This window comes from Carassius carassius, chromosome 14 (genome assembly GCF_963082965.1).
Source record: "Carassius carassius chromosome 14, fCarCar2.1, whole genome shotgun sequence".
NCBI lineage: Eukaryota > Metazoa > Chordata > Actinopteri > Cypriniformes > Cyprinidae > Carassius > Carassius carassius.
The window spans coordinates 22,918,585-22,946,104 of NC_081768.1; the positions used below are offsets into that span (position 1 = coordinate 22,918,585).

General features: G+C 38.4%; 1 protein-coding gene across 1 annotated transcript in view; it reads right to left on the reverse strand.

The window, feature by feature from the left end:
• Positions 1-27,520, reverse strand: part of prkceb (protein kinase C, epsilon b) — a 133,438-nt gene that overhangs the window by 77,099 nt on the left and 28,819 nt on the right. Inside the window, exon 2 of the mRNA XM_059566705.1 lies at positions 12,743-12,806. Coding sequence (XP_059422688.1) covers positions 12,743-12,806 — 64 coding nt within the window. The remainder of the gene's footprint in view (positions 1-12,742; positions 12,807-27,520) is intronic.

Consider the following 27,520-nt stretch of genomic DNA (forward strand, 5'->3'; position numbering starts at 1 on the left):
GTCCGACTCTCTAACCATTAGGCCACGACTTCCCCCTAAATGAGATGCATAGTAAAATTCAAGGCACTGTTGATGTCCAAAGGATGAACAGTGCATGACAACTCATGGATGAGACTGTAAACTTTGTGTTTGAGGATAAGGACAAACATGACACAAAATACAGATAACTGGGTGCAGGAAGTTCACTAAAAGCACTTTCCGTGGTTTTGAGCAGTGGTCAGGGGGGAATATGGCCATGTCACATTTGTTGCTACTCGTGTAAGATATAATCATAACAGCAAAACAAAAGTTTTAAACTTTGCTGGCTAGAACACACATTAACGATATTCAGAATGTTGATAACAAGAATATTGGTAACAAGACAGTTTTGTTTACCATCAGGCTTGCCAAGCTAGCAGTTTTCATCCGGATTTTTGCTATGAACTATGCTTAAACTTGCCGCAGGTTGATTTTATTTTTTACCCTCAGGTTAAAGGTTTGACATATTGCATGAAGTGCAGTTGACTCAAATTCTTGTACTGAAATAATCTATTCTATAGTCTACCAATGATAAGACTGTGCAAGATGTTAAGTTTTGTGAGAAAGAAGCACTAGCAGTCTTACAGCTCCTGTGAAAGCTTCTTTAAGAGAACTTGTCTTTATGATTACTTTATAATGATTTTCAAGTTATAATTGCATGTATGAAAAAACAGTGACTGTATATTTTAAGTATTGGGGCTAATTTTTGGCTACAGAGGCTAGATGTCTTACATAGACATGTCAACCTTGGTTACCTTTAACTTCCACTATAAGGGCAACGAAAAAAGAAAAAGAAACATTTTTGAAGCATCTTACATTTACATTTATGCTTTTATCAAAAGCAACTTAACCCTAAATTATACACAATTTCTGTACACATATGCTAGCTAATCAAGTCAATCAGTACAAGTAAAAAGTATGCGGGTTTAAAAAAATTGGATGGTGCACTTACAGTACATGCATACTATTATGGTGACACAATTTGTGTGTAACGATTCACAAAATTCACGGTTCAGTCCAGTTCGATACGTTTCAGAGGTGTTACGGTTCGGAACATATTCAATACAGCAAAAATAAATATATGCCAGAAAAATGTCTTTGATTTTTATCATAAAGTATGATCTTTTTCTTTTTTTTACTTTTGTGCCGAACAAGAGTCGCATCTCAGATCAGCGGCATGAGTCGGATTTTATTTCTCACGTGCGGAGAGTCGAGCTGACTAGTGAAGTGAGAAAGAAATGGAATACAAAATTGCCTGCTTTAAAAATATTGTAGACTTTGGAAGGCCTTTTGGCTTTTGCCATTTTTCTAAGATAATTTTTTCTTAACATTCCTTATTTATTTGGTTCCACCATGTTTGCTAATCATGTTTGAGTGTTTTATAATTAATTCGAATTTTGTGTAAGATATTCATTTTTTTTATATTAGGCCTGTAGCATGGTGTATGTGTATTCGTTTTGTAAAAAAATTAAACATTCTATGTTTAATTTATAAGTGAGTTTATATATTTAATATAAGTGAGTTCCCTGTCGATACTTCACTTGTACTGCATCTTGATAAGACGCAATGCGAAAAAGCCTTTTTTCTCCTTAACTTTTTAAATAACACTGCACAGCTATTGGTTCATGCAGTGTATAAAAATTAACCAATGGCTCGGCAGTGAAGTTTCATGAGGCTATGGCAATAAAGCCTGCCAAAGCTCGCCAGAATGGGCGGAGCATTTGGCTATATAAGTGGGCGTTCGCCACAGGATCCTCAGATTTCTTTTCCTTCAGTGATTAATACACTCTATGCTGGTTCAAAGCCTGCTTGCCGTTGACATGCCTTCGCAGATGTAATCGGGACCTCTCACCACAACTGACCTTCTTCTCCACCATTTCGGCGATGCAGTGGTTCCGGTCCTTTTCCCCTGCCACCATCTGGCGATTCTGAAAGAGCTCACTAAAGAACAAATTGGAGTTGTTACAAATGCTTTGCCGTTACTGTGGTTTCTGCGGGTTTCCCCTGCACTCCGATGACAGCCACAACGACTGTGTTTCCTGCTTGGGGAAATCCCATGTGGAAACTGAGCTCTCGTGAACTGAATATTCTCACTGCGAGAACTTCAGTCTCACCTCTTCGCTCGTGGATCCCTTTCTTTTCAGAGAGTGACTATGCCCCTTGCGCCCTCCCGTTTTCTTAATCCCAGGGACCTGTGAAGAAAAAACAGCGGGGGAAAGGACTTGAGCGTCCGGCTGCGAACAAGTTCAAATCAGCCCAGAGCCACAGCTATTGGCTGGAGAGCAAAGGCGCTTACCTGTCCAAGCCATGTAGGACGACTGGACAGATGGCTTCATTCAATGATGGTCCTCCATCCACGCATTCTCAGATGAATCTGGCCTGGACCCCAAAAACTTCAGGCAGCTGAGGAGTGCAACTGACTTGGCTCTGAGTGCTTCCAAGAACACAGCTCAGACAATCGGGAGATCGATGGGCATTCTTGTGATGCTTGAGGGGCATTTATGGCTGACATTAATGGAAATCAAGGATGTGGATAAGATCCCCTTCCTTGATGCTCCAATGTCTCCCAAGGGTCTCTTCAGACTGGCGGTCAAAGGATTCACAGAGTGCTTTTCCTGCGACAGCGCTCCAGCTCCACTGCTGCTTCTAGATTGCATTGGACCCTGCACCTCAGGCATCTTCCTGATCTGCAGTACAGGAAGAGGATGGGGCCAGGTCTCACTACAGACCTCTTGACACTAGTTTAAATTCAGGTACAGAGGAAAATGTGTTTTTGCAAACAACAGGTCCGTTCATGCATTCGAGCAATCAGCCGCTGTTATAGCGGGAAAAATAAAACGCAAACATTTTCAAAAAGAGAACAAACTTTCTCTTCCATTACTTACAAGTATTCTGGCCCCATGCGGCCAGTCACTCAAGTTAATCCAACCCCTTGTCACACAGGCCGAGGCATGGCAGGCCATCCCCGGAGTGTCGAGATGGGTCATGGGGATAATTAAACAAGGATATTCACTCCAGTTCTCTCAAAGACCCCCATGCTTCAGTAGCGTGGTCCCCACCTTAGTGCAAAGCAAGGACACTCATGTTCTGTGCTCAGAGTTGATGAATCTGCTGGCAAAAAGAACTGTAGAAATGGTTCCTCCAGCTCAGAGTGAGTCAGGCTTCTACAGCTGCTACTTTCCCGTCCCCAAGAAAGATGGCGACCTCTGGCCCCTTCCTCAATCTCAGATGCCTGAATCACGGCCTAATGAAGAGAGGTAGTTCAGGATAACTAAGCTGAAACAGATCCTTGTTCAAATTTGCTCAAGAGACTGGTTCTTTTCCCTGAACCTGAAGGATGCATACATTCACATCCAGATTGCCCCGCTTCACAGGCAATTCTTGAGATTCACTTTCAAGGAAGTGGCTTATCAATACACGGTCCTACCCTTTCAGGATGTCCCTGGCTCCCTGTTGTTTTGCGAAGTGCATAGATGTTTCTCTTTCCCCTCTGAGACAGATGGGAATCTGCATTCTCAACTACCTTGATGACTGGCTTGTATTGGCCCAGTCAGAGGCAGAAATAGTATCACACAGGACCCTCCTCCTCAACCACCAAGAGCACCTGAGACTCAAGGCCAATTTTCCCAAGAGTGTGCTGTTCCCCAGCCAACGAATGTTGTTCCTGGGAACAATTATCAACTCAGCCCAAATGAAAGCTGTAGTCGTGCCGGAATGGGCTCTAGCTATATGGAGGCTGGCAACCTCCCTCAAGACTGGTACCACTCGTCTTCTCAAGATGTTTCAGAGGATTCTGGGCCTCATGGCTGTGGAATGGTCTGCAGAACAATAGTCACAACAGATGCTTCCACGAAACATGTTATCTGTTTCTGATGCAGAAAAGCTAGTTCATGCTTTCATGACCTCTAGACTGGACTATTGTAATGCACTTCTAGGTGGTTGTCCTGCTTCGTCAATAAACAAGCTACAGGTAGTCCAAAATGCAGCAGCTAGAGTCCTTACCAGGTCAAGAAAATATGATCATATTACCCCAATTTTACAGTCTCTGCACTGGCTACCTATTAAGTTCCGTATCTGTTACAAATTATCATTACTTACCTATAAGGCCCTAAATGGTTTAGCTCCTGCGTACCTAACTAGCCTTCTACCACGCTACAACCCATCACGCACCCTAAGGTCACAAAACGCTGGACTTTTGGTAGTTCCTAGGATAGCAAAGTCCACTAAAGGAGGTAGAGCTTTTTCACATTTGGCTCCCAAACTCTGGAATAGCCTTCCTGATAATGTTCGGGGTTCAGACACACTCTCTCTGTTTAAATCTAGATTAAAAACGCATCTCTTTCGCCAAGCATTCGAATAATGTATCTCTTAAATTGTGAGTGTAGTTGCATCTGCATTTTTATTCTTTAGCTTGGGTTAAACTAATTTTACTTTGTTGGATCAGCAGCTATGCTAATGATGTCTCTATTTTGTTTCTATGTTTTGCCACGGGATTTACATCCCGTGGTAACTAGGATTTACACAAGCTCCAGTCTTGATCCAGAACACCTGCGAAAGAGATGATGCTGACCCTCAGAGGACCCCAGATGATCCTAACCTTGAATCAACAAACAGAACTAACAATTATTGCTACATGTGTGACTGCATCATATAATTACTATTAATTAATAATATTGATAGTTCATCATCTAGCTGACTACGTCTTGTATTATTATTATTATTTTTATTTTTCTAAAATCCTGTCAAACGTGCACAAACTACTAGCTACTACTAAATATTGTAGGAACATAATTTTCTGTAAAGTTGCTTTGTAACGATTTGTATTGTAAAAAGCGCTATACAAATAAACTTGAATTGAATTGAATTGAATGCTTCCAACACAGGTAGGGGAATGCTCTGCAAAGGCATACCGACTTTCAACCCCTGGTCGAAGGCAGAGGAAGTTTTTCACATCAACTGCCTGGAAATGCTAACAGTGTGTCAAGCATGTAAGTTCTTCCTGCCAGTCCAAAAAGGTCACCATGTGCTAGATCAGTTAGACAACATGGCAGTGGTGTCCTACATAAATCGCCAAGGAGGCCTCTCCTCGAAGTGTATCTTCATTCTGGTAGAGCACGTCCTTGAATGAGAACCAAACCTGCGCTCGCTAAGAGTGGCACATATACTGGGCAAACTGAATCAAGGAGTGGACATGTTATCAAGGAACAATGTCCCCTCAGAGGTGTGGACACTCCATTCGCAAACGATTCAGAGGATCTGGGAGATCTTCGGCGAGGCCGAGGTAGACCTTTTCACCTCATAAGACAACTCTCACTGTCCAATTTATTACTCAGAGACCAAGGACGCATTGGCCCATGAGTGGCCCATCCTCCTTCTTTATGCATTTCCCCCGATCGCCCTGATCACACAGATGATCAGGTGAATTAGGAAACAAAAACACAAGGTTCCCCTGGTGGCCCCTCTCTGGATGAACCAGCTGTCCTATCAGAGCTGACTCAGCTGTTGGTAGTGAACCCTTGGCCCATTCCATTGAGACGGGATCTCCTCTCTCAAGCGAACGGGACAATATGGCAACTTCGACCCAATCTGTGGGCCCTACACCTCTGGCCACTTGACAGGAGCTTTGAGCCTCCCAGTGCGAGTCTTAAACACAACTTCGGAGGCTAGAGCCCTGTCTACAAGATGCATCTATGTCCTAAAGTGGTCTATTTTATTCTCGCTTGGTGCCTAAACCGCTGCAAAATTTGTGGGCAGAGACAGCGCGGTTATACGCTTCTTAAGGGGCGCCAGGAGACTGAATCCGCCTCATCCCCTAACCATCCCTTCAAGGGATCTGACCATTGTGCTGAGGGCCTTGAAGGGACCGCTACAGTTTACCAACATTCGGTCAGTGTTGCTGAAGACTGCTCTGTTTATAGCACTAGCATCAGTAAAGTGAATAGGGGACCTGTATGTGCTCTCCATTAGCCCTGCCTGCCTGGAATTCAGGCCTAATGACTCTACGGTCGTCCTAAAACCAAGGCATGGTTATGTATCAAAAGTACACTCCACTCCATTCAGAGCACAGGTCATTATGCTCTCTGTGCTTCCTCCTTCTAAAGAGGACAGAGAGTTATCTCTGCTCTGCCCTGTCAGAGCTCTGAGAATTTATATTGAGCATTCCGCCTCTTATAGACAGTCGGAATAATTCTTTGTCAACTTCGGTAACTGCACCAAAGGGCATCCGGTCATGAAGCAAACACTCTATAGATGGATGCCATCTTGCTAGCATACTTTTACTTGGGCTTTCAATGTCCCATCGGAGTACTGGCCCATTCTACCAGAGGCATTGCCTCGTCTTGGGCATGGTCCAGTGGTCTGTCTATTGCGGATATCTGTGAGGTGGCCGACTGGGCCTCGCTTTCCACATTCACAAGGTCATACAACCTGTAGGTTCTGGTCTACTTGTGGTGAACAGCCACTTATATAGCCAGATGCCCTTCCAAATCTGGCAGTCTTTGGCAGGCTTTGTCATTTTGTTTGTTTTTTTTTTACTGCGTGTTTGAAAAGAAGGCTTCAGTTCAGGAGAAAAAAAGGCTTTTTCTCATAGCGTCTTAGCAAGATGCAGTACTCATCGAGTTTCTCAGGGAACCGAGATTATGTTAGTAACAGAGTATTTTATTTTATTTTTATTTAAAAAAATACAAATATCCATGTCATGACCCCTTTAATGCAAAGTGTAACAGGTCTCGAAGTGCAGTAATATTTGGCGAAATCTATAGCCTGTGGGTTTCTGATGTGTGCGCCAGACTCCCAGGTTCCTCTGCTATAAAGACCCTGGCACTAGACCCACAGTTTGACCTTTTATTCACTTCAGTACTGCTGAGCATGACGGATGCCTTGGGACTAATTTCAAATCAATTCAAACCATTAGGCTCAAAACCCAAAATCAGCCAAAGCCGCCTGCCAATTTGATCAGAAGAACCAGTGCCAATTTGGAGCTGACGCATGCACAGATCAGATTTACGCTTGCAAACAGCTCTGGAAAACAGACCGCAGAATAGCATCTGAAAAACTCATGATGCACAACACACTTCAAAGGCCTATTGACCATGACGTTCAGATGCAATGGGAAAATGCACTGAATGTTTTTCTTTAATATTTGTTTTGGCTTATAATCAATATCTATAACATCAGACCAGACTCAGAAAAATTAACTGCAGTTTTGCAGCTGCTGATAAGCTCATCTTCTCTGCCTTTCTTTCATGAGTCATCCAATTTTCATGCAAAGGAAATGTTAAGTATTCACTTCCTGATGCAAACGGTGATTAAACACAATGAAATATCATCATGTAGACTGTTTCTCAGTACTGAGAGTGAAATGAGTGAGTATCCAATTAAAACCATCTGAAACAATGACAGTGTGACACAGAAACACAACGCTAACTTTCTGACCTGTTCCTGAAAAGTTGCAGCTAATGCAGAGTTGCATTGCATTTACAGTAGCTCTAAATTCTAATCCATTTAACTTTACACAAACAAATACAATTCAAAGTATACTTTGGGCTTTACAATGAGTTCCACCAAAATGTCAAAAAGCTTGTTCACCTTTCTTATAAGACCAGCTTTGAGTGAGTTTCTGTTTGTTGCAGGCTGGTTTAGCTAGTTATGATGAGCCTGTTAGCCATTGGCAAGGCAAGGCAAGTTTATTTATATAGCACATTTCATACACAATGGTAATTCAAAGTGCTTAACATAAAAGAAAGTAAAATAATCAGGAAAAATAAAACAAAAATAAAAACAAGCAATTTTAAAACTTTGGAAATTATTTAAAAAAGGAATGAATTTAAAACAGTTAAAGGGTAACTAAACCCCTGGTCAGAGCCTGACTCCACCCACTGGCAATATTTGAAAAATGCTGAAAAGTGGGCAGACACAGCGGAGATAGAGGGGATGAACCGAGGGCGGGGCTGAGTGCGTGGGGCGTGAACCTGAGACCCGCAGTGACGGATTGATTGACAGCTGCTGTCAGAGTCGCTAAAATGGAGAGTGACTGTAGTGACGCAAGTAGCTTTGCAACAGAGCGATCATTTGAAGTAGAGGACTTTTCTCCCCCACCTTCACCTGAAGTGGAGGATGTCGAGGTGTGGCCTGAGCCATATCAATTCGAGCTGCTGGCTCAAACTACGGTCTTAACTCCCGCACCGCATCGCTTTTCAGCGCGAGCTGTGTGGAGAAGCCCATTTCCACCTCCATTGCGTTGGAGAAGCAATTCTGCGTAAAATGCAGTTTGCACACTCCAGCTCTAGGCGGGAACTCGCTGTCTTCCAGGCCAAGTGCATGCAACCACTGGCGCCTAATTTTAAAGTCTGCTGGAAAACTGCAGTCCAGCAGTGCTGTCGCAACCAGCAACACTACACCTACGTACCATCCTGACCACTGTACTAAATACAGATATATATACGCCAACTTGAAGCTATCCTAACTGATGCAATACTATGCTACTGACTAACTATGCTTCAAACAATACTAACGCTACACTAACAACTATGCTAATTAACTACATAGGTTACACGAAATAATCTAAATAACTATATAAATGCTATGCTAAATAGATGCTATAATAGTCTATCCTGGTCGTTTTCAATACTCGCAATTCCAACTCCTGACTCAGTGATTTTGATGGAACAAGATGGTTTTATACTGCCAAGGGCGTGGTAACTCGTACAGAAGGGCGTGGTGAGCTGGAAACTGCTTACGTCACCTGCCACCACTTACATCACTTGCCACCGCAACATCCAATAGGAAAAATCTACTGCAGTAGCCACCGTTTAACCTGAAGAGGGCAGCACTCAGACGTTTTTACACCATATATTGTAGAATTAAAACACTTTATACTCAAATGTCAAAAAAGTTACTCGAATCAATGAACAGCACTAATAAAGCCCCATTCTTACAGATCATTAACTAAAAAAAGTTGGTTTAGGGTTTAGTTACTCTTTAAAAACAGAAAATGATTTTACATAAAATACAGTGAATACGTAAAATACAGTGCAATCGGTTTGGACATCGCACAGTGCTAATTCAATAAATGCACAGCTAAACAGATGAGTTTTGAGTCTAGATTTAAATGTGACTAATGTTTTAGCACATCTGATCTCTTCTGGAAGCTGATTCCAACTGCGGGCGGCAAAGTAACTAAAGGCGGACTCCCCCTTGTTTATTTCTAACTGACTCGATCCAAATGATCTGAGTGCTCTGTTAGGTTTATATTCAGTGAACATATCTGCAGTATATTTCAGTCCTAGGTCATTGAGTGATTTATAAACAAGTACAAGTACTTTAAAATCAATCCTAAATGTAACTGGAAGTCAGTGTAAGGACCTGAGAACTGGTGTGATGTGCTCAGATGTTCTGGTTCTAGTCAGAATCCTGGCAGCAGCGTTCTGGATGAGCTGCAGCTGTCTAATTGTCTTTTTGGGAAGGCCGGTGAGGAGCCTATTACAATAGTCCACCCTGCTGGTGATAAAGGCATGAACAAGTTTCTCCAATTCTTGACTGGAAACAAAACATCTAATTCTTGCAATGTTTTTTAAATGATAGTATGCTGATTTAGTTACTGCTTTGACATGACTACTGAAACTAAGGTCTGTCTCCAGAATCACACCAAGATTCCTGACTTGATTTTTAGTTGTTAGACCCCTAGAGTCAAGGTATGCATTCACCTTGAAAACTTAATATTTTTTCCAAATGCAATAACTTCATTTTTTTCCTTGTTTAACTGAGGAAAGTTCTGGCATCCAACTATTAATTTCACCAGTACATTGGCAGAGGGAGTCAATAGCCGCATTTCCACTGTCGGGTCAGTGCGAGCCAGGGCTTAAAACGGGCCGGGCGGGGCTCATAGCCTCGGGCCAGTAGCACGAGGCCAGAATAGCGCAGGGTTTCCACAGTCAGGGCCTGAAGCTCCGCTGTGCATCACTAAAACACACCCTTTACACGCCTCTCAGAACAACGTCACGAAACCCCATCATTTCAGCAACAAAGAGAAGTTATCAGAAAACTAAGAAATAAGTCACTGGAACTAGCGCGATCACAAAACGAACATGATAAAAGCGGCCGTTTGTTTGCATGCTTTGTTAAATATTATAATTCAAAAGCATCAATGTTTTACTATAGAATAAGTGATACATTGATCATAATGAATTAATTGATCAGGACTCAAAATTAATCACACAGAAATAAATGTATTTATATTTTATTTAGCCTATGCTCATTAACACTTATGAAAATAGCCTGCTTATTCAGTCGAGTCTGTTTCTGTTTATTTGTAGCCACAGTAGCCTGTACGTCACATTTAGAATGAATGATAATATCTCTATTTTTATAAAAGCTCCCGAACATAAAACATTATTATATTTCTATGATAGGCTACGTGGAGCTAAACTCTCGAGACGAGACTTAGGCTATGACAGATAATATAAGTTACTAAATAATTACACGATTGTGATAGAGAATAAGAAGCTGACGTCTGATTTCTTCAAGCGGTCATATTTACCATGTTTTCTATGGTAATGTTAATGTTTAGCGTGCACAGTCTTTTGCATCATTTATAAATATTTCTGCCTTGTATGGTAATTCACATCAGATCAAGTTATTGCAAAGACTCCTGCTGACTGAAAGTGAGTTTTGAGCTCAACTTATTAAAAAAAAAAAAAAAAGTGTTCTGAAATGATCCGCAGCGCAGACTCTCTATTTTTATAAAAGCTCCCGAACAAAAATCATTAGGCTATTATATTTTGATGATAGGCTATGCTACGTGGAGCTAAACTCTCAGACAAGATGACAGATAAAATATGTTACTAAATAAATACACAATTGTGATAGAGAATAAGAAGCTGACGTCTGATTTCTCCAAGTGGTTGCATTTACCATGTTTACTATGGTAACGTTAATGTTTAGCGTGTATAGTCTTTTACATCGCTTATAAATATTTCTGCCTTGTTTAGTGATTGTAATCCACATCGGATCAAGTTATTTCAAACACACACTCGAGTTTTGAGCTCAACTTATTTTAAAACGTCTTTAATGCTGGTGTTATAGCTGTTATCTTTCTGAAATGATCTGCAGCGCTGAGCTCTGAGAAACTCCGCCTTTGTTCATTCGTAACCACTCCTGTAGCCCCAGCTGGCCCGCTTTGGCCCAAGGTTTTCGTTGGAAACGCGACTGGCCCTGGCACGCACTAGCACGCCCGGTTTAAGCTCGACGGTGGAAACGCGGCTATTGGGGCTGTAGTCATTTGGAGATAAAGCTAGGTAAATCTGGATATCATCAGCATAGCAGTGATAGGCAAGTTGTTTTTACACCAATGTTTTGATTTTACTTCACCAGTGTAGTCAAATTATGTTTCTCCATTAAAAGGCATTGAAAAAAGCAGTGTATTCTGACAAATTAAACTATTCAGTAATGAACATCCATATTACATAAAGTTTTTTTGTGTGTGTGTGTGAGTGTGAGGATTTTTCACTGCACTATTGGTTGCACTGTGTGAGTAGTAGCTAATCTTATGCCATTAAAAAAATATATATATTCTTAGAACGTTCATCACGTAAAAATAACATAAGGATGTTCTAAGAAGGCTGATCTCAGAACTTTTCACTCAGTGTTATGAGAGAATGTTCCTCTAAGAAAGTTTTGTCCTAACATTTATTTAACTTTAAAAAACATTCACTGTTAGCTGGGAAGGCGGGTCTAAGCAGGTAAAATTCAGACTGGTTTTGATGCAGTATTGCGTCTTGACACTGAATCCTAAGCAAGCACAAACTCTGCAGTGTTAACTTGGATAATATATTGTGGCACTCGCATAACACCGCAGTTACTGCCACTGACACGAATGAATCTCTTCAGATTTATTATTAAGCCTCCTTAGACTAAGCTAGCTAAGATGCTTGGTGGCTTCTCATTTTGTTGAATCACTATCCAAAACGCAACATATGCCATCCCAATTTATTATAATTTCTTGTCACTTTTCGGAGGTATAGTCTACTCCTTGAGAAATTCCTTGCTAATCGTTTTGCAAACTGCGCCATTCCACCACTGATGGTGTTGACATAATGTCTGTGTAGAAACAAGGAGATGTTTGATATGCAGCATCTAGATCAGCGTGAGAGACAAGTGATCATATGTTCTGCCTCCAGGAGCAGGAATAGAGCCGAGAGAGGATGAAGGAGCTCTTGAACTGGGCCATCTCTGATGTGTATCCAGGAAAGGCAGGGGTCTGATGGGAGTTGGGCCGTAGGGAGTGTCAATGAGAGAGGCTCTTCTGGGAGGTTATCTGGGTGGAATTAGGCCACGCAGGATCTGGGTCCAATGATCGTGCTCCACAGTGGCTTTTTTCAATATATACAGCTACACTGGAGGCAACATCAAGATCAGAAAGTTTCAGCTCTTCTTATGACTTCCAGAAAGAGCAGCTGCAAAGACTTGCAAAGTCTGTCTGCATTTCAAGCAATGCCATATGGTAGCAGAACTACAGCAATTTTAGCTTTGAGTGTTCATTGTGTCTGTCACCAATAAAAACTTTTTATTTCAAACATCAACTGAGTATTTACTGTATCAGGCGGCCCAAGACGTCTGTATTTCGGAGAAATCTTATATAGAGTATAATGGTTACAAAGGGACATGATTTATGCAATATTTAAATGACATGTAATGTGATCACACAAAGTTTACAAGACTGTCTTACCTTCACTGGATGATCCGGACAAGTCGATAATGACATAAACCTTTCCCTCTGGCTCCAAGTCTATCTGTAAGGACCATCGAACAAAAGTTTTAGCAACAGAGCAAGGTACAGAGCCTCTGTACTTAATGCTCTTAATGCAGCCTTTTTTAAAGTCAAGTTAATGCATGCTTTCTACAATAAACACATTTTATGAAAAAGCAGTAATGAGCATTAAAATCTCTAACAATAATTTTGTCAGACACTTGTTCAAAGCTTACGAATAAGGTAAAATGGGCAATTTATTATATATAAAGAATACAACAATATTAGCAGTACTAGAATATCAAATTTCCAAGTGAAATAAAATAAGAAAAAATATATATATATATCTTTTTATTATTATTATTAGGTATGCCATTTGTATGATAATTTATATTTACATTGAAAATATGTTTTTGAATAATGATTTGTAAAACTGACAGAAAAAGAAACTGTACTTGATAAAGTTGTATATATGTCAAGTTGTATTTTACCAAAAACATTAATTTTGGCTAACATTTTGGTGTTTAAATGCATTATAGATAATCTGATTAATATTTCAATATTTCACATGCCTACTGAGCAAAGTGCATTTTGCAAGAAAATAAAAAATAAATAATTAAATAATTGTAAAAAAATAATAACTGATGATAATTTCACTCATTTCAATCAAGTATTTTATTTATTTGTTGCTTGTCTAAGACCTTTTGTTTTTTTTTTTACTAAAGATTCAGTCATCATTTGCCACCCTCAAGTTAAGCTCAAAACCGTTTGACTTTTTCCAGTGGAACAAAAGAATATATTATCAAAGAATATATTGTCAAAATGTCAAAGCTGTAATTCATGCAAAATTTTCAGCATCATTACTCCAGTCTTCAGTGTCACATGATGCTTCAAAAAATCATGCTAATATGCTGATTTGTCTTTATGATCAAAAGTGATAATAAAGACATTTAAATGTTACAAAAGATTTCTATCTCAGATTAATGTGTCTACTCAGCTGTTTTCAAAATAATAATAATAATAATAATATTAAATATATCTGAGCAGCTAATCGGAATAATTTCTGAAGGATCATGTGACTGGGGTAATAATGCAAAAAATTCAGGATTGAATTCACAGGAATAAATTACATTTTAAAATATATTCAAATAGAAAACAGTTATTTGAAATAGTAAAAATATTTCACAATTTATTGTTTTTGCTGTACTTTGGATCAAATAAATGCAGACTTGGCGAGCAGAAGAGACTTTCTTTAAAAACATAAAAAATCTTACTGTTCAAAAACCTTTGATTTGTAGTGCATATATGTATGCATGTATATGCATATTTAAGCTACTTCCCCCTCAAAAAAAGAAAGAAAAAGACACTCTTGTGCATACTACACATTCACATTGACTAAATAAGTGTGTGTGCTTTCCTGCTTTTTTAGGTTTGTGCACCACCTGTGGAAGCCTTACTTATGGAAATAAACAAGCACACATGGTCAAGATTAGCCGAATAAATGCTGAGTATGTGGCACCAGCAGAGGAAACAGTACAGTCTCAATGTGAACATGAGCCCTGCGAGGCTTGTGCTGAGGCTGAAATGACTGATATTAGGCCTAGTTCTCCTCTCAGCAGCTAATGACAGCATAACGGCTGTTCCATCAAAACCAGATTAAAGCAGGAAATGGAGGGAGGATGTGGGGATGAGTGGAGAGATTTGTACATGCTATGAGAGTAAAGAGAGAGAGAGAGACAGTAAGGATGTGTGTGGGAGTCGGGTTAGAGACGAGTCGTATCACGTTAGTGCAGTCAACACAGGTTTTACACAGGATGCACCAGTGCAAAAAAAAAAAAACCCGCTTGCAAGCCCACTCACTCTTACACACGCAAAATTCACACAGCCAAACCAAAAGTGCCAGTATCAAGGTTCTGTTAATTGCAATGGCTGAGATTCTCACATATTCACTAGAAACCACACTGTCATGGAAAACTGATTTCATGAGACAAAACCCTAAGTTAGTTAATAAGCTGAATACTTCAGAAATAGTACATAATACAGAAATCAAAAGTCAAGTTTTGTTAAATATTTTGAAAGAAGTATCTAATTCTCACCAAGGCTGCATTTTTTTTTAATCAGAATACAGTAAACACAGTAATAATGTGAAATACTGTGCAACAATTTAATATATTTCAACAATTTAGAAGAAGTGCAAGCTGAATTTTCAGCATGATTACTCCAGTCTTCAGTGTCACATGATCCTTCAGAAATCATTCTAATATGATGATTTGCTGATCAAGAAACATTTCTATTTATTATCAATGTTGAAAATGCTGCTTAATATATTGTGAAAACCATTTTTGTTCAAGGATTCTTTGATTCACAGAAAGTTCAAAAGAGCTGGATTTATTTGAAATATAAATATTTTTTAACATTACAGTGTCACTTTAGAGTAATCTAATTCATCCTTGCTAAATAAAACATATTAATTTCTTTACAAATTTCTTAATTTCATTTCTTAACTTTTCTTTCATCATAAAGTGCATCTGTGCCAGCCTATTAGCACCTGCTCCTTGAGTTAAAAGTCCCTCAAAAACAATCACAGATCTTAGTAAAGAATATGCAACTAAATATAGCTGTTTATGACTGCACTGCTATACTAATGCATATAAATCAAAAATAAAATATTCCTTGATTACTTTAAATAGATTGTACTGCACTTTAGTACTTGATAAGTTTTTATGCAGATCACCAAAAAAACACCCTTTTAAGCCTTTTCAGAGTAAAAAGCCTATCAAGATATTGGATATCATCAATATCAAGCAGACAAAAGAAATAACTTTTTTATTTTGGTTAGTTATTTTATATGATCTTTTTTTTTTCACTGAATGAATGAATGAATCAGTCAATCAATCAATCAATCAACCAATCAGTCCTTTTACTCTACTTTGGTATGAGAGTATATAATTCATATTAGCTTTTTTCTTCTTTTTTTTACAAGATTCTGAATAATGTAGTTTCTTCCAAACAGAACTAAATATCTGTATTTTCTGCATTTTTAATAATCTGTCTTCACTACTATTTTGAATAATTCTGTGTTGTGACAAATAAATTAAACGTATAAACATTCAATTCCTTGGTTTCTCATTTCATACAGTATGAGAACATAAAACTGCATACATAAAACTCCAATCATCCAACTGCTTAAAGTACTTTTAAATGGAGTATATACAGTACAGTACATAGGCGGAGCATGTGTAAGACTGGTCACGGGGTCTTGGACAAAAATGCCCCTGCACAAACAAATTAAATTACGTCTGTTGCTAACAAGATATAAATGAATAGAAAGTGTTCATTTTAGGTGCTTTTACAGTGTTGCGCATTATACCCAGTCACACACAATTCTGTTGAGCTTACGAATGCAATGGCCAATCAGAGGCGTTCAGATGAGCCATCGCTGAAACTCATCATCTTTGTTGAATGCATGCACGTTTGATGACTCTACGAATTCTCTCATGATCTCACCATAAACAACAAAGCGCAGATGTACGTACAATGTATGTAAGGGATTCATTTCACAGTGTAGACAGCTTCAGTGATTATAATGATAGTTTTTGTTTGAGAGTGTGAAAGTGGTCAAGTTAGTGGTAATGTATTTTCTGTACATAATTTGCTGTTTGAATAACCGTGGGAATGTTTTAATTAAATTGTAATCACATTAAATACAAATTCAGTCCCATTAAGTCCCACCCATGTCTGGTTCTTGCCTAAAAAGATGATGTTTGTATTTAATAGCTTTTAGCCTTACCCTGGAGTTGGTTAACCCTCCGCCTACAAGTATATAAATGTCACGCCACAGGTCATTTCAGTTTACCAGAAGTATTTCATATCAACCACCCAAAGCTGTTTGCAGAATTGATGAATATTCAAATCAAACTGAAAATTTTCAAGCATACTGTGTCTTTGTAAGCCCTGCATACTGTGTCTTTGTAAGCCCTGGGGCTGCTGTGGGGTTTATTCACTCCCTGCATGATGGAGGATGAATGCATTAGGATTTCATCAAATCCACACTGGAGGCTTTCCAGTCAGAACATTCACACACTGATTTACTAATCTGGGGTCAAGACACTCAGACTGCTCTGTTTGAACACATTTACATTTAATACAAAACATTTGAACAGACACAGGCTCTGAGAGCACAGGTGTGTTCTCTTACGAGAGCTCTCTCGTACTGCGTCTTAGCTAAGACGCTACGGGAAAAGTCTCTTTTCACGAAATACTGAAGCAAAAATTATCCGTAATTTTTTTTTTTAAAGCGCATTTGCAGCAGTACACAGCCATAGGCGAGACGGCTCGTTCGCTCATTGGCTTGTTCTGCGGCAACTGCACAGCCTATCGAGGGCAGGCTGATGCAACATCAGACCAATAAGGGCGCTTCGCGCCCTTCTTGCCACTTCCCGCCGAAACGGGTGTGGCCCAACCTATAAAAGGAGCTCGAAAAGGCTGACTGACCTGATTTTTCATCTCTTCAGCGAAGCTCACGCATCGCTGGATCACGGAGGAAGCAAGCGCCGTCTGAGAAAGCATATCAGCAGGACGAGCCATTCTGAAGCTGCTGGCATCGCCGCCTTCCACTACCGTTCCTGCTGCGCTATCCAGCGCCTATATCCTTTCAATTCTGTTATATCCAGCTGTTCTTTATGTGTGTGTGTGTTCGCCCTGCGACAGCTCGCGTCTTTTTTAAGATGCCTTCCTGCGGCTCGTCAGAGCCCCACTCAGCGAGGGAGACCGGTACGTCATCTGTGTCTCCTGCCTGGGCGAAGATCATGCAGCGCTCGCGCTCGCTGACGGCGGATACCCCCACTGCGAGCTGTTGCCATGGTGACTCTGAGGACTCGCATGGCCTTTTTCTCTGAGCCTGAATTCTCCGCTGCGCTGAGGCGCCGTAAAAGCATCGCTTCCAGCGGATTCCGGAACCGTCTTCAGCTCAACCGAGCTCGCCGGTTCGCCCTGCTTCACCGGCCCCCCCTGCATCGCTTCCCGGTGGGCAGCGCCCGCTGTTTGCCGGCGCGTCGTCCAAGGAAGTCGATCTCAGGGCCGCGTCGGGGGAAGAGGACACGCGCTCTCTGCTAGCTTCGGGCAGTGAGGGCTGGGGGAGCTCCGAGGATCTCGCACCTTCTGCTCAGAAGCCCAGCAGACGAGCTGACATCGAGAAGGAGCCGGGGCGAATGCTCGCATTGGCCGCGACGAGTCTCGGCCGCGAGTGGTTTGCACCAGCGCACCCCCTCTCGTTCCCGGCTGGATGTTATTTCCCTTTCGGATGAGCGTACTTCTCAAAGCCCGCCTCATTTCTTCCTGAGCTTCACGAAGAGGTGGCGAAGGCTTGGAACGCTCCATATTCAGCGCGAACTCGTTCGTCTGTCTCACTAGCATTCTCCACACTGATGATGCTAAAAAACAGGAACTACCAGTCACTTCCGCCAGTGGAACAGGCGATAGCGACGCACCTTTGTCCGCCCTCTGCTGGACGGCGGCAAAAGCGGTGTTGCCATCTAAAGCCTGCTGTGTGACGCTGCGGCTGCACTACTCGCGATGGCTGCCTCATCGAAGCGCAGGTGTACGAGTTCCGCTGTGGCCGAGCTCTCACCCAAGCGCGCCGCTGTTTCAGTTCCAGGAATTGTGACTGTCTCAGCGTTTTCTGCAACGCGCAAGCCTGCACAGTTGCCCGCTTGCCTGCACACAAAAACCGTTATCACAACAGCTTCAGCAACGCAGCTCGAGACCCCCGTTCTCGCTCTACCGGCAGTAGTAATTAGGATGCACTTTATGCCAAGATGATTTATGACTTTGACCTTTGACCTTTTGACAGGTTGAGCTTCCGGTGACCTTATGATGGATGGGTTGAACTTCCGGAATGAGTTCATGGGTTAACCTATGACCCTTCCCACGCATCGATCATGTGGTTTTGACAGAAAGTTTTACCCTATTGCCCTAGTTAGTTCTAAATTATATATTTTGACGGGTAGTTTTAAAGGTATAGGAAACACTCCCCACGCATCGATCATGTGGTTTTGACAGAAAGTTTTACCCTATTGACCTAGTTAGTTCTAAATCATGGATTTAGGAAACCCTCCCCTACGCTGTTTGAAGTTTGTGTCAGTTAGGTTGTTTGAAGTTTGTGCCAGTTATACGGTTATGTGTGTGTGTGTGTGTATGTGTGTGTGTGTGTCTCCCCCTCCCATTACATTCCTGAGCAGTGTATAAATGGGATCGGTGTGTTCTACGTTTATATATAAAACATCCTATAATTTATGTAATATTTATATAATTTATAAAATATAATTAATTATCATGCTAAGGTTGAAAAACATTTAAGTTATTTCACATTCATATATAAAACCTTATATCATTTATATAATATAGTAATTATCATGCTAAAGTTGAAAACATTTTAGTTATTTCACATTTATATATATATATATATATATATATATATATATATATATATATATATATATATATAACATTATATAATTTATATATAAAACATTATATAATTTACCTAAATAATTATCATGCTAAAGTTGAAAAAAGAAAAACATTTAAGTTAATTCACATTTATATATAAAACATTCTATAATTTATATAATATAATAATTATCATGCTAAAGTTTATATATAAAACATTCTATAATTTATATAATATTTATATAATTTATATAATATAATTAATTATCATGCTAAAGTTGAAAAACATGCCGTTCTTTATATTCTATCTTTTATATAATATACATAATCTAAAAGCAATTTAACTAAGGTTGAAAAACATTGTGTTCTTTTAAAAAGGTTATAAATGAAATGTTTATAAAAAATATACTGAAACCGACTGTTTCAGATAAAACAAGATCCATTTTTTTAGGGGGCAGAAGAAGCTGTTTTCACATCAGCTTTGACCCTGACCCTCTGTCTCCCACTGTCTACGTGCACACTCGTCCGAATTTACTACAAAATCACAATATCTTCAAAGCCATTGCTAATTAAAACTAACGTATCTCACGCAGGAGTACCGTGTTTTGACAGTTTTCTGACGGTTCACCTATGAATTACGGTTGGTGCGCGGCTAGCATCTCTTGTACACCTCTCTCTCTCTCTCTCTCTCTCTCTCCCTCTCATACATTCATTCGTCTCCAAGTCTTATTTTCTTCTTTTAATGAATATAAACACATTATACATTCACAAACAATCTAAAACAAAACATTTACATTAGTTTTAGTCATCACTAAAAATATACATTTTACCAGGATCGGGGAAAAAATATATAATTGAGAAACAAAGAAGAAGATGGTCTATTGAGGAACCCGGATGTGTCATTGACACAATTCAGTTAAATTCATTTCACATTAATCGTTGCAAAAAAATTTCTATATTATATTTAAAACCTTTTTTATCCATCTTTATATCATATCTTTTTCAAAAAGCTGTTTAATTATTTATTTTAACCGTACACCTACAGTACCACCACACACTAAAATGTTGCATGCACGTACATTTTTAATTAAATTTAGTTTTTAAGCGATCTGAATTATGACTACCCTATACATTTAATCATAAACCACACGTACCTTGTTATATCACTATAATATCCATTCCACTATACAATTTTGTATTCTGATAAACCATATAAACAAGCGGACATACGCATGAACATATCAAGTTAAAAAGAGACTTATCTCTATTTTAAAAAATATGAAAAAGTAAATAAATAAAATTATATATGACAACGTGTTACTAAACCAGAACACACGTTTTAAACAAGTATTCATCATGTTTATAAAACACATCGCAGTAACAGACATGTTACTAAACCAAACCAAATCATTTATCATACATTTTTAATCATGTATTCAACATATACTTATAACACCAATGTCTGGGGGAGGCCAAAATACCTCCAGTCACCCCAAAACCCACTCAGACTCCAGGGGCAATTCATTAAACAACAAAAAAAAGTATTCCACATTTAAGTTAATCAAACTTATAAAACACACCATTCTCTTCTTTTAAAAAAAGAAGAAGAGCATTTTTCTTATTTTAAATCTGATTTTATATATAGCATAGTATATAAAATAAACATTTCTGATGATACATATAAAAAAAATATCCCTTACATTTTTTTTAGACCGGTAAGAGATGTCCAAACATGAATGAAATATCCCCAAAATAAAATAATACGACTTAAAAAAATTAAATAAAATGTTTAAAGTTAAAACAGGATCTCACAGGTCCTAGTCCGGGTATTCTTCTGTATGTGAGACCTGAAGGGGTGCTTCACACACACCCCGCGCGGCGAGGGTGGAGTTCCAGACCGTATGATCTAAGTCAATGGGTACATTATTTCAAAGCTAACATTAATGTAATGTTAGAATAATCTGTACCCATACTACATCTGATGTAATTCATTACATCTGTTTAAATGTTTCTTAATTCAACAAAATGATGATATATATTGCCTAAAATATTTATATTTGTATATAATATTATATAATAATTATTTATATCATATCATATATATATGATTATATATATATATATATATATATATATATATATATATATATATATGATTATATATATGATATATATGATTATATATATATATTATATATATATATATATGATATATATGATATATATGATTATATATATATATATATATATATATATATATATATATATATATTAGGTGCGTTATGCATTAATCACTTTAGATTCTTTAAAGTTCTTATTTTTTACACGATCTTCAAAGTTTTTAATACCATCTTTCTCTCTCCCTCTCCCTCTCTCTCACACGCACGCACACACACACACACACACACACACACACACACACACACACACACACACACACACACACACACACACACACACACACAGAACAGGAAAGACATTTGCAAGGCCTCTTTTTAACCGTTCCAAAATACCTCCATTTAAAAGCAAAATTAAAATATAAAAATGACCTTCGGGGCGTTTTACGTAGTGCTTTTCAGTTACTGTAAGATCGCTTTACACTAGTGTAATGAAAGTTAACTTTTCTTAAAGTTTATAGTTGTATTTTACTGTATCCGCATCCTTCTATCCTGTAGATTGTATGTGTACTGTAAAATAACAAATATACATTTTGCTTAAAGTCAGTAAAATAATTACACCTACAATTTGAAACGAGTTTAAACACATTGTGTGTCACTAAAGCAAGGCACACCGTCTATCGTCTTATTTTTTAAATAACCTGATGACCTATGTCTCTTCATATAATTTATGCACCCGAGTGCTTTTCTCACACGAGTAGAAAACTCTGTCTCTTTGGATGTGTTTGGAAGAAACATAATTTCTACATCAGAAACATTTTTTAATGTACGACTGAACTTTTCTCATTCGACAGAAATGTTCTTACCCAGAGCAGAAAGCATACGCTTTGATTATTTTGTAGGCATTGTGTAATGTTAAATGGTTTACTAAAAAAATTAAAGCGCCGGCAGCTGTAATTTTCAAAATGAAAGAAATGTATGAGCTAAGGATGTGTCAACTATTATCATCATTTCCTTTTGAGCCCGGATAAACCGGTAATTAATTTTCTATGCGAGTGACACAATATACAGTTCTCATACTATAGGTGTAAATAGCCGTGCTAAACATTTATGACTATTGGTGTAAATAGCCGTGCTAAAACATTTATGCAGGCCAGCAGATCATGTCAAGGGTGTTTCACATCTAAGAATCACAATGTTTTGTAAATGACATTTTTCTTACACCTTGAGATCTAGCCGTATCAAGATTTTCGACGGCCGTACGTTTTTAGGCGATCTTTGTGTGCCTTTATCGTAATAGAAATAAATGAAAATTAAGAAATTAAGTTAGTTTTTCTCTTCGAGATATTTCTTTTAGGGCAACTTTGTGTCTGTCCAAAAAGTGTGATCGCATGAAGCATCGACGCAAAAATGAAGTCTAGCTGTTTTACACTTAAAACTATTACAATCTAAACAAATCAAACGGTACACTCGTTTAAGTTTGAGCGTGTTAAAGTTTCCACACTCTTGTTGAGATACATTTTTTATCCATAACCTTTCGTGTATTCGAGCGACCAAATCACTAAGAAAGACAGTATAGCGAGAAAACTAACGTTTACAACGCATATAGAATTCAGAATACAATTGTTAAAGTTTTTTTTTTTTTGTTAAATGTTGATTTGTAAATGATATTTTTATTACTCCGTTAGATTTAGTCATTGTGTTCGGATAGCCTATGACACAATTCACATTTTGTTTTAAGACTCCTGTAAGTTCATGCTAACTCTCACGTGGGAAAGAGAGCGGGGTGAGCGCATTCTATTCATTTAAGAAAAATTATTAAACATTTGCCCAAACTTTTTTTTATTATTTTGACAAAACACAACACGACGACATTAAAGAATGTTATCAGTTCCTACGGCCATCTTCTTTGATTCAAATAAAGCAACATCTCTGGTGTATGTGTGTATGTGCTAAACATCTTTGCTTCTCTACTTCTCCAGATTTGTTAGATGGGCTACCGTTGTAATACAATCACACTTGAAAACTACGATATACTCACTTTTGTAACGGTTATAGAAAAATGCAGTACACACTTTTGCATTTCACAATTCAGTGATTTTAGCTGTAATGAGCACATAAGACAAAAATTGTCAATGTGTGACTCGTAAACATGTATAATTTTATTTATTTATTTTTACCAGAGATAGGCGACCGATCTGTTGACACGTTGTTTTGCAGTTTTCTCTGACTGTGGTCAAAGAGTTTTCTCTGACTGCGGTCAAACATACAGTCCCTGTTCATAGGAATTTTACAGCATAAAAATATCGCCCCTACATCTAGAGCTCTTGTTCATATAGCCGATGACCACGTTCACATTTTACTCGTCGTACTTGTTTCAGCATCTCCGCTTGACATTAAAGAGTAGGCCTATGCCCCTCGGTCGTAAGCATTATCATCTGCCGTGTGCTGAGATTTTTCTGCTTTGTCCACTTTTGACGGATTTGCTAGCGGACTATGTCACCTTGTTGTAACGTGATTATGTTTAAGATCCATAAGATTGCGCTAAATGCCCTTGAATAGGTTATAGACATACTCTTTTATACAGGAAACGTGTACCAGAATAACAAATACCTAATAGTGAAATCCAGTATTCTAAACGATTGTGAAAGTTTTAATGCAACTCTGTAAATAGGGGTTTTTTTTTGGGGGGGTTTTTTTGGGTTTTTTTACTACTGTATACATTATTGTTTGGTTGTCTTTGTACAGTATTTCAATAAATAAACCGGTGTTGATAAGTCGTTCATTTAAGTGAGAGGCGGGATGATTTTGACTGTTTTAGTCATTCATTGTGCTTAAGGTCTGATCCGGAAACCGCGCTACGACTGGAACTGCGCTTTGTCACGTCTAAATAACCTGTTGTTCTTTAAGAAAACACGAGGCGAGCAGTTTCTGACATCTATTAATTCACTTCTTTTTTCACAACCGCAAATGTTTTGTTTAGCATACATATTAGTTTTAGTCAGTTACATAGTCGTCACGCATGAAGTTTATAGTTATTTTAAATAATTATGATAGAGTTACAGGTTTAGGTTAATGGGGTGCCTGTAAGTGGTGAAAACTTCAAGCATCGTAGACGACGGTGTTACTCAAACAGCCCATAGCGTTATCTTTTAACAAACTATTGTATTGCGCGTTACTAAGACAAAATCTGTAACAGTGTTCATTAATATGTTGAAATGAAAATAAACATACAAAACTTTATAATGACCGTGAGTTCACTATAGCTTAACACTGCATATACAAATATTTGTTCTAACTCTTTCGCCCTAAAATTGAGAGATTTCTTGACTTTGCCGTGTTTAACGGACTCTAGATCTCATCGCGCCATAGCGAACTGTAAACCACACACTTTCTCATCGCATTACGCTAAGAAAACAGCACATGGTTAAAGCTATTACACCATAAACTGTCTAAAGTTGTTAATGTACAAGCACAGTAAACTATTTCTACAAAAAATATCATCGCACTACTGTTTTTTTTTTGCGTATAATACATCGTTCAACAATACTTTTGCACACTCATTCGACTGTATTTATTACTGCCGTTCTCACGTTCCTGCTGTTCAAAATGTATATATAATCCTTCATTGCTCTGTTCATAATGTACATACAATCCCTACATTGCATTCATATTTATATTCTGTATATACTCTGATCAATATTGTACGTATATAGCAACTCCACTGTATATTCTGTATATCATAGCTTTACTCACTCTGCACTTTTATGTATATAAAACACTATATTCTTGCACTTCTGGTTAGATGCTAACTGCATTTCATTAGCTCTGTACTTGTACTCTGCGTAATGACAATAAAGTCGAATCTAATCTAATCTAAACAAGTACAATCGTACGCTTCCAGGACTTTGCTCATTCTTTCTGTTTAAATTTGTTTAAACTGACTTTCACATTCTTATCTTATTTTCACCAACTAAGTGTAATTCCTAGGCCTCGCGGATTGTTTTCTAGTTTTGCCGTCAACCTCTTTGTTCATTGTTCATTGTACGTTATATCATTATACGATCCTAGTTTATATCAGATACAAGTTTGTTTCTTCATATTTCTCGCGAGTCAAACCGTAACCAGGCCCCCTTCACCCTCCTACGCTTTTGTGTGCAACACCCCCATTTCAACAACCAACCAAGCAACATTTGATACGTAGAAACAAGACCGCTCATTTTTTTTTTTGTTCGAATGTACAGAAGATCCGCCACTACTTCCTTGTGACTTCGGCTAGTCTTTATCCCCTGTGAGCGGCTGACCTCATAAACTCTGCAGTTATCGCAGGTTTTCTTATGATCTGCGAACATCTTGTCAATCAAACTGCAACATCTTGTCAATCAAAACATTATCTACGTGGACTGACAGAATCGGCTTCAACGATCAAAAAAAAAACTGTGCAAGGCCCGGATCATCGTGGATTTTAAAAACACTCAGTTTACGTCTTGAAACTGAAATTGCACAAGGCCTGGATCGTCGTGGATTTTAAAAAACACTCGGTTTACGTCTTGGAATAAATTCTGAAAAGGATGTCTGCCACTACCAGCGCTGCTGCGGATGAGCGAGTGGAGTGCGGCTGTGCCGAAGGAAAGATGTGTCCTGTAAAAGCCAACATAGACTCTATGTTTAAACAATGTTACAGAGAGCAAATGATTGATCTGATGCGTAAAATCATAGACGATGCGTCTGATCCGAATCATGATTGTACGACGGATTCCAAGTGCATAACAAATCTCAAGAAAGAAATGGATGTTGTAAGAAGCCTGAAAAATAATCCATGGCCCGATTTGACGAGCTTGTATACGACCAGCAAGGCACCGATTTGTGTAACGACCAGAAAAATTCTGTATGTGACGGCCGAATGTAGCGACGAGATGTACATTAACGAGACTCTCTGTCTGTGTATGTGCATAACGGATTTGTGTGTGATGTTAGTCGCTAAACATTATGGATTCGCGATACGTGAAATTATTGAAACCGTCGTCAATTTCATAATAGAACAAAACTTGAGGGCCTGCCGAGATTTTCTTTTCAGGCTAGATAACTTGTGATGTCAACCCTATTGTTTGTAATAACAATTTGATCACTTTCTTCATTACTTCATTGTATGCATGTAAATTCAACACTGTTTTGTTGAAATAAAAGTTTGAATCCCTTCACTGGATATTCTTTCACCGAGTTCATTTTTTGGATTTTAATGATTTAGCATACGTTCGAAGAGACTTACAAATGAGTATGACAGAAGCATAAAAGTCGTGGATACTCTAACGGGGTAGAATGGACGGGAGTAGATGTAAGAGAAATATGAAGAAACAAACTTGTATCTGATATAAACTAGGATCGTATAATGATATAACGTACAATGAACAATGAACAAAGAGGTTGACGGCAAAACTAGAAAACAATCCGCGAGGCCTAGGAATTACACTTAGTTGGTGAAAATAAGATAAGAATGTGAAAGTCAGTTTAAACAAATTTAAACAGAAAGAATGAGCAAAGTCCTGGAAGCGTACGATTGTACTTGTTTAGATTAGATTAGATTCGACTTTATTGTCATTATGCAGAGTACAAGCACAGAGCTAATGAAATGCAGTTAGCATCTAACCAGAAGTGCAAGAATATAGTGTTTTATATACATAAAAGTGCAGAGTGAGTAAAGCTATGATATACAGAATATACAGTGGAGTTGCTATATACGTACAATATTGATCAGAGTATATACAGAATATAAATATGAATGCAATGTAGGGATTGTATGTACATTATGAACAGAGCAATGAAGGATTATATATACATTTTGAACAGCAGGAATGTGAGAACGGCGGTAATAAATACAGTCGAATGAGTGTGCAAAAGTATTGTTGAACGATGTATTATACGCAAAAAAAAAACAGTAGTGCGATGATATTTTTTGTAGAAATAGTTTACTGTGCTTGTACATTAACAACTTTAGACAGTTTATGGTGTAATAGCTTTAACCATGTGCTGTTTTCTTAGCGTAATGCGATGAGAAAGTGTGTGGTTTACAGTTCGCTATGGCGCGATGAGATCTAGAGTCCGTTAAACACGGCAAAGTCAAGAAATCTCGCAATTTTAGGGCGAAAGAGTTAGAACAAACATTTGTCTATGCGGTGTTAAGCTATAGTGA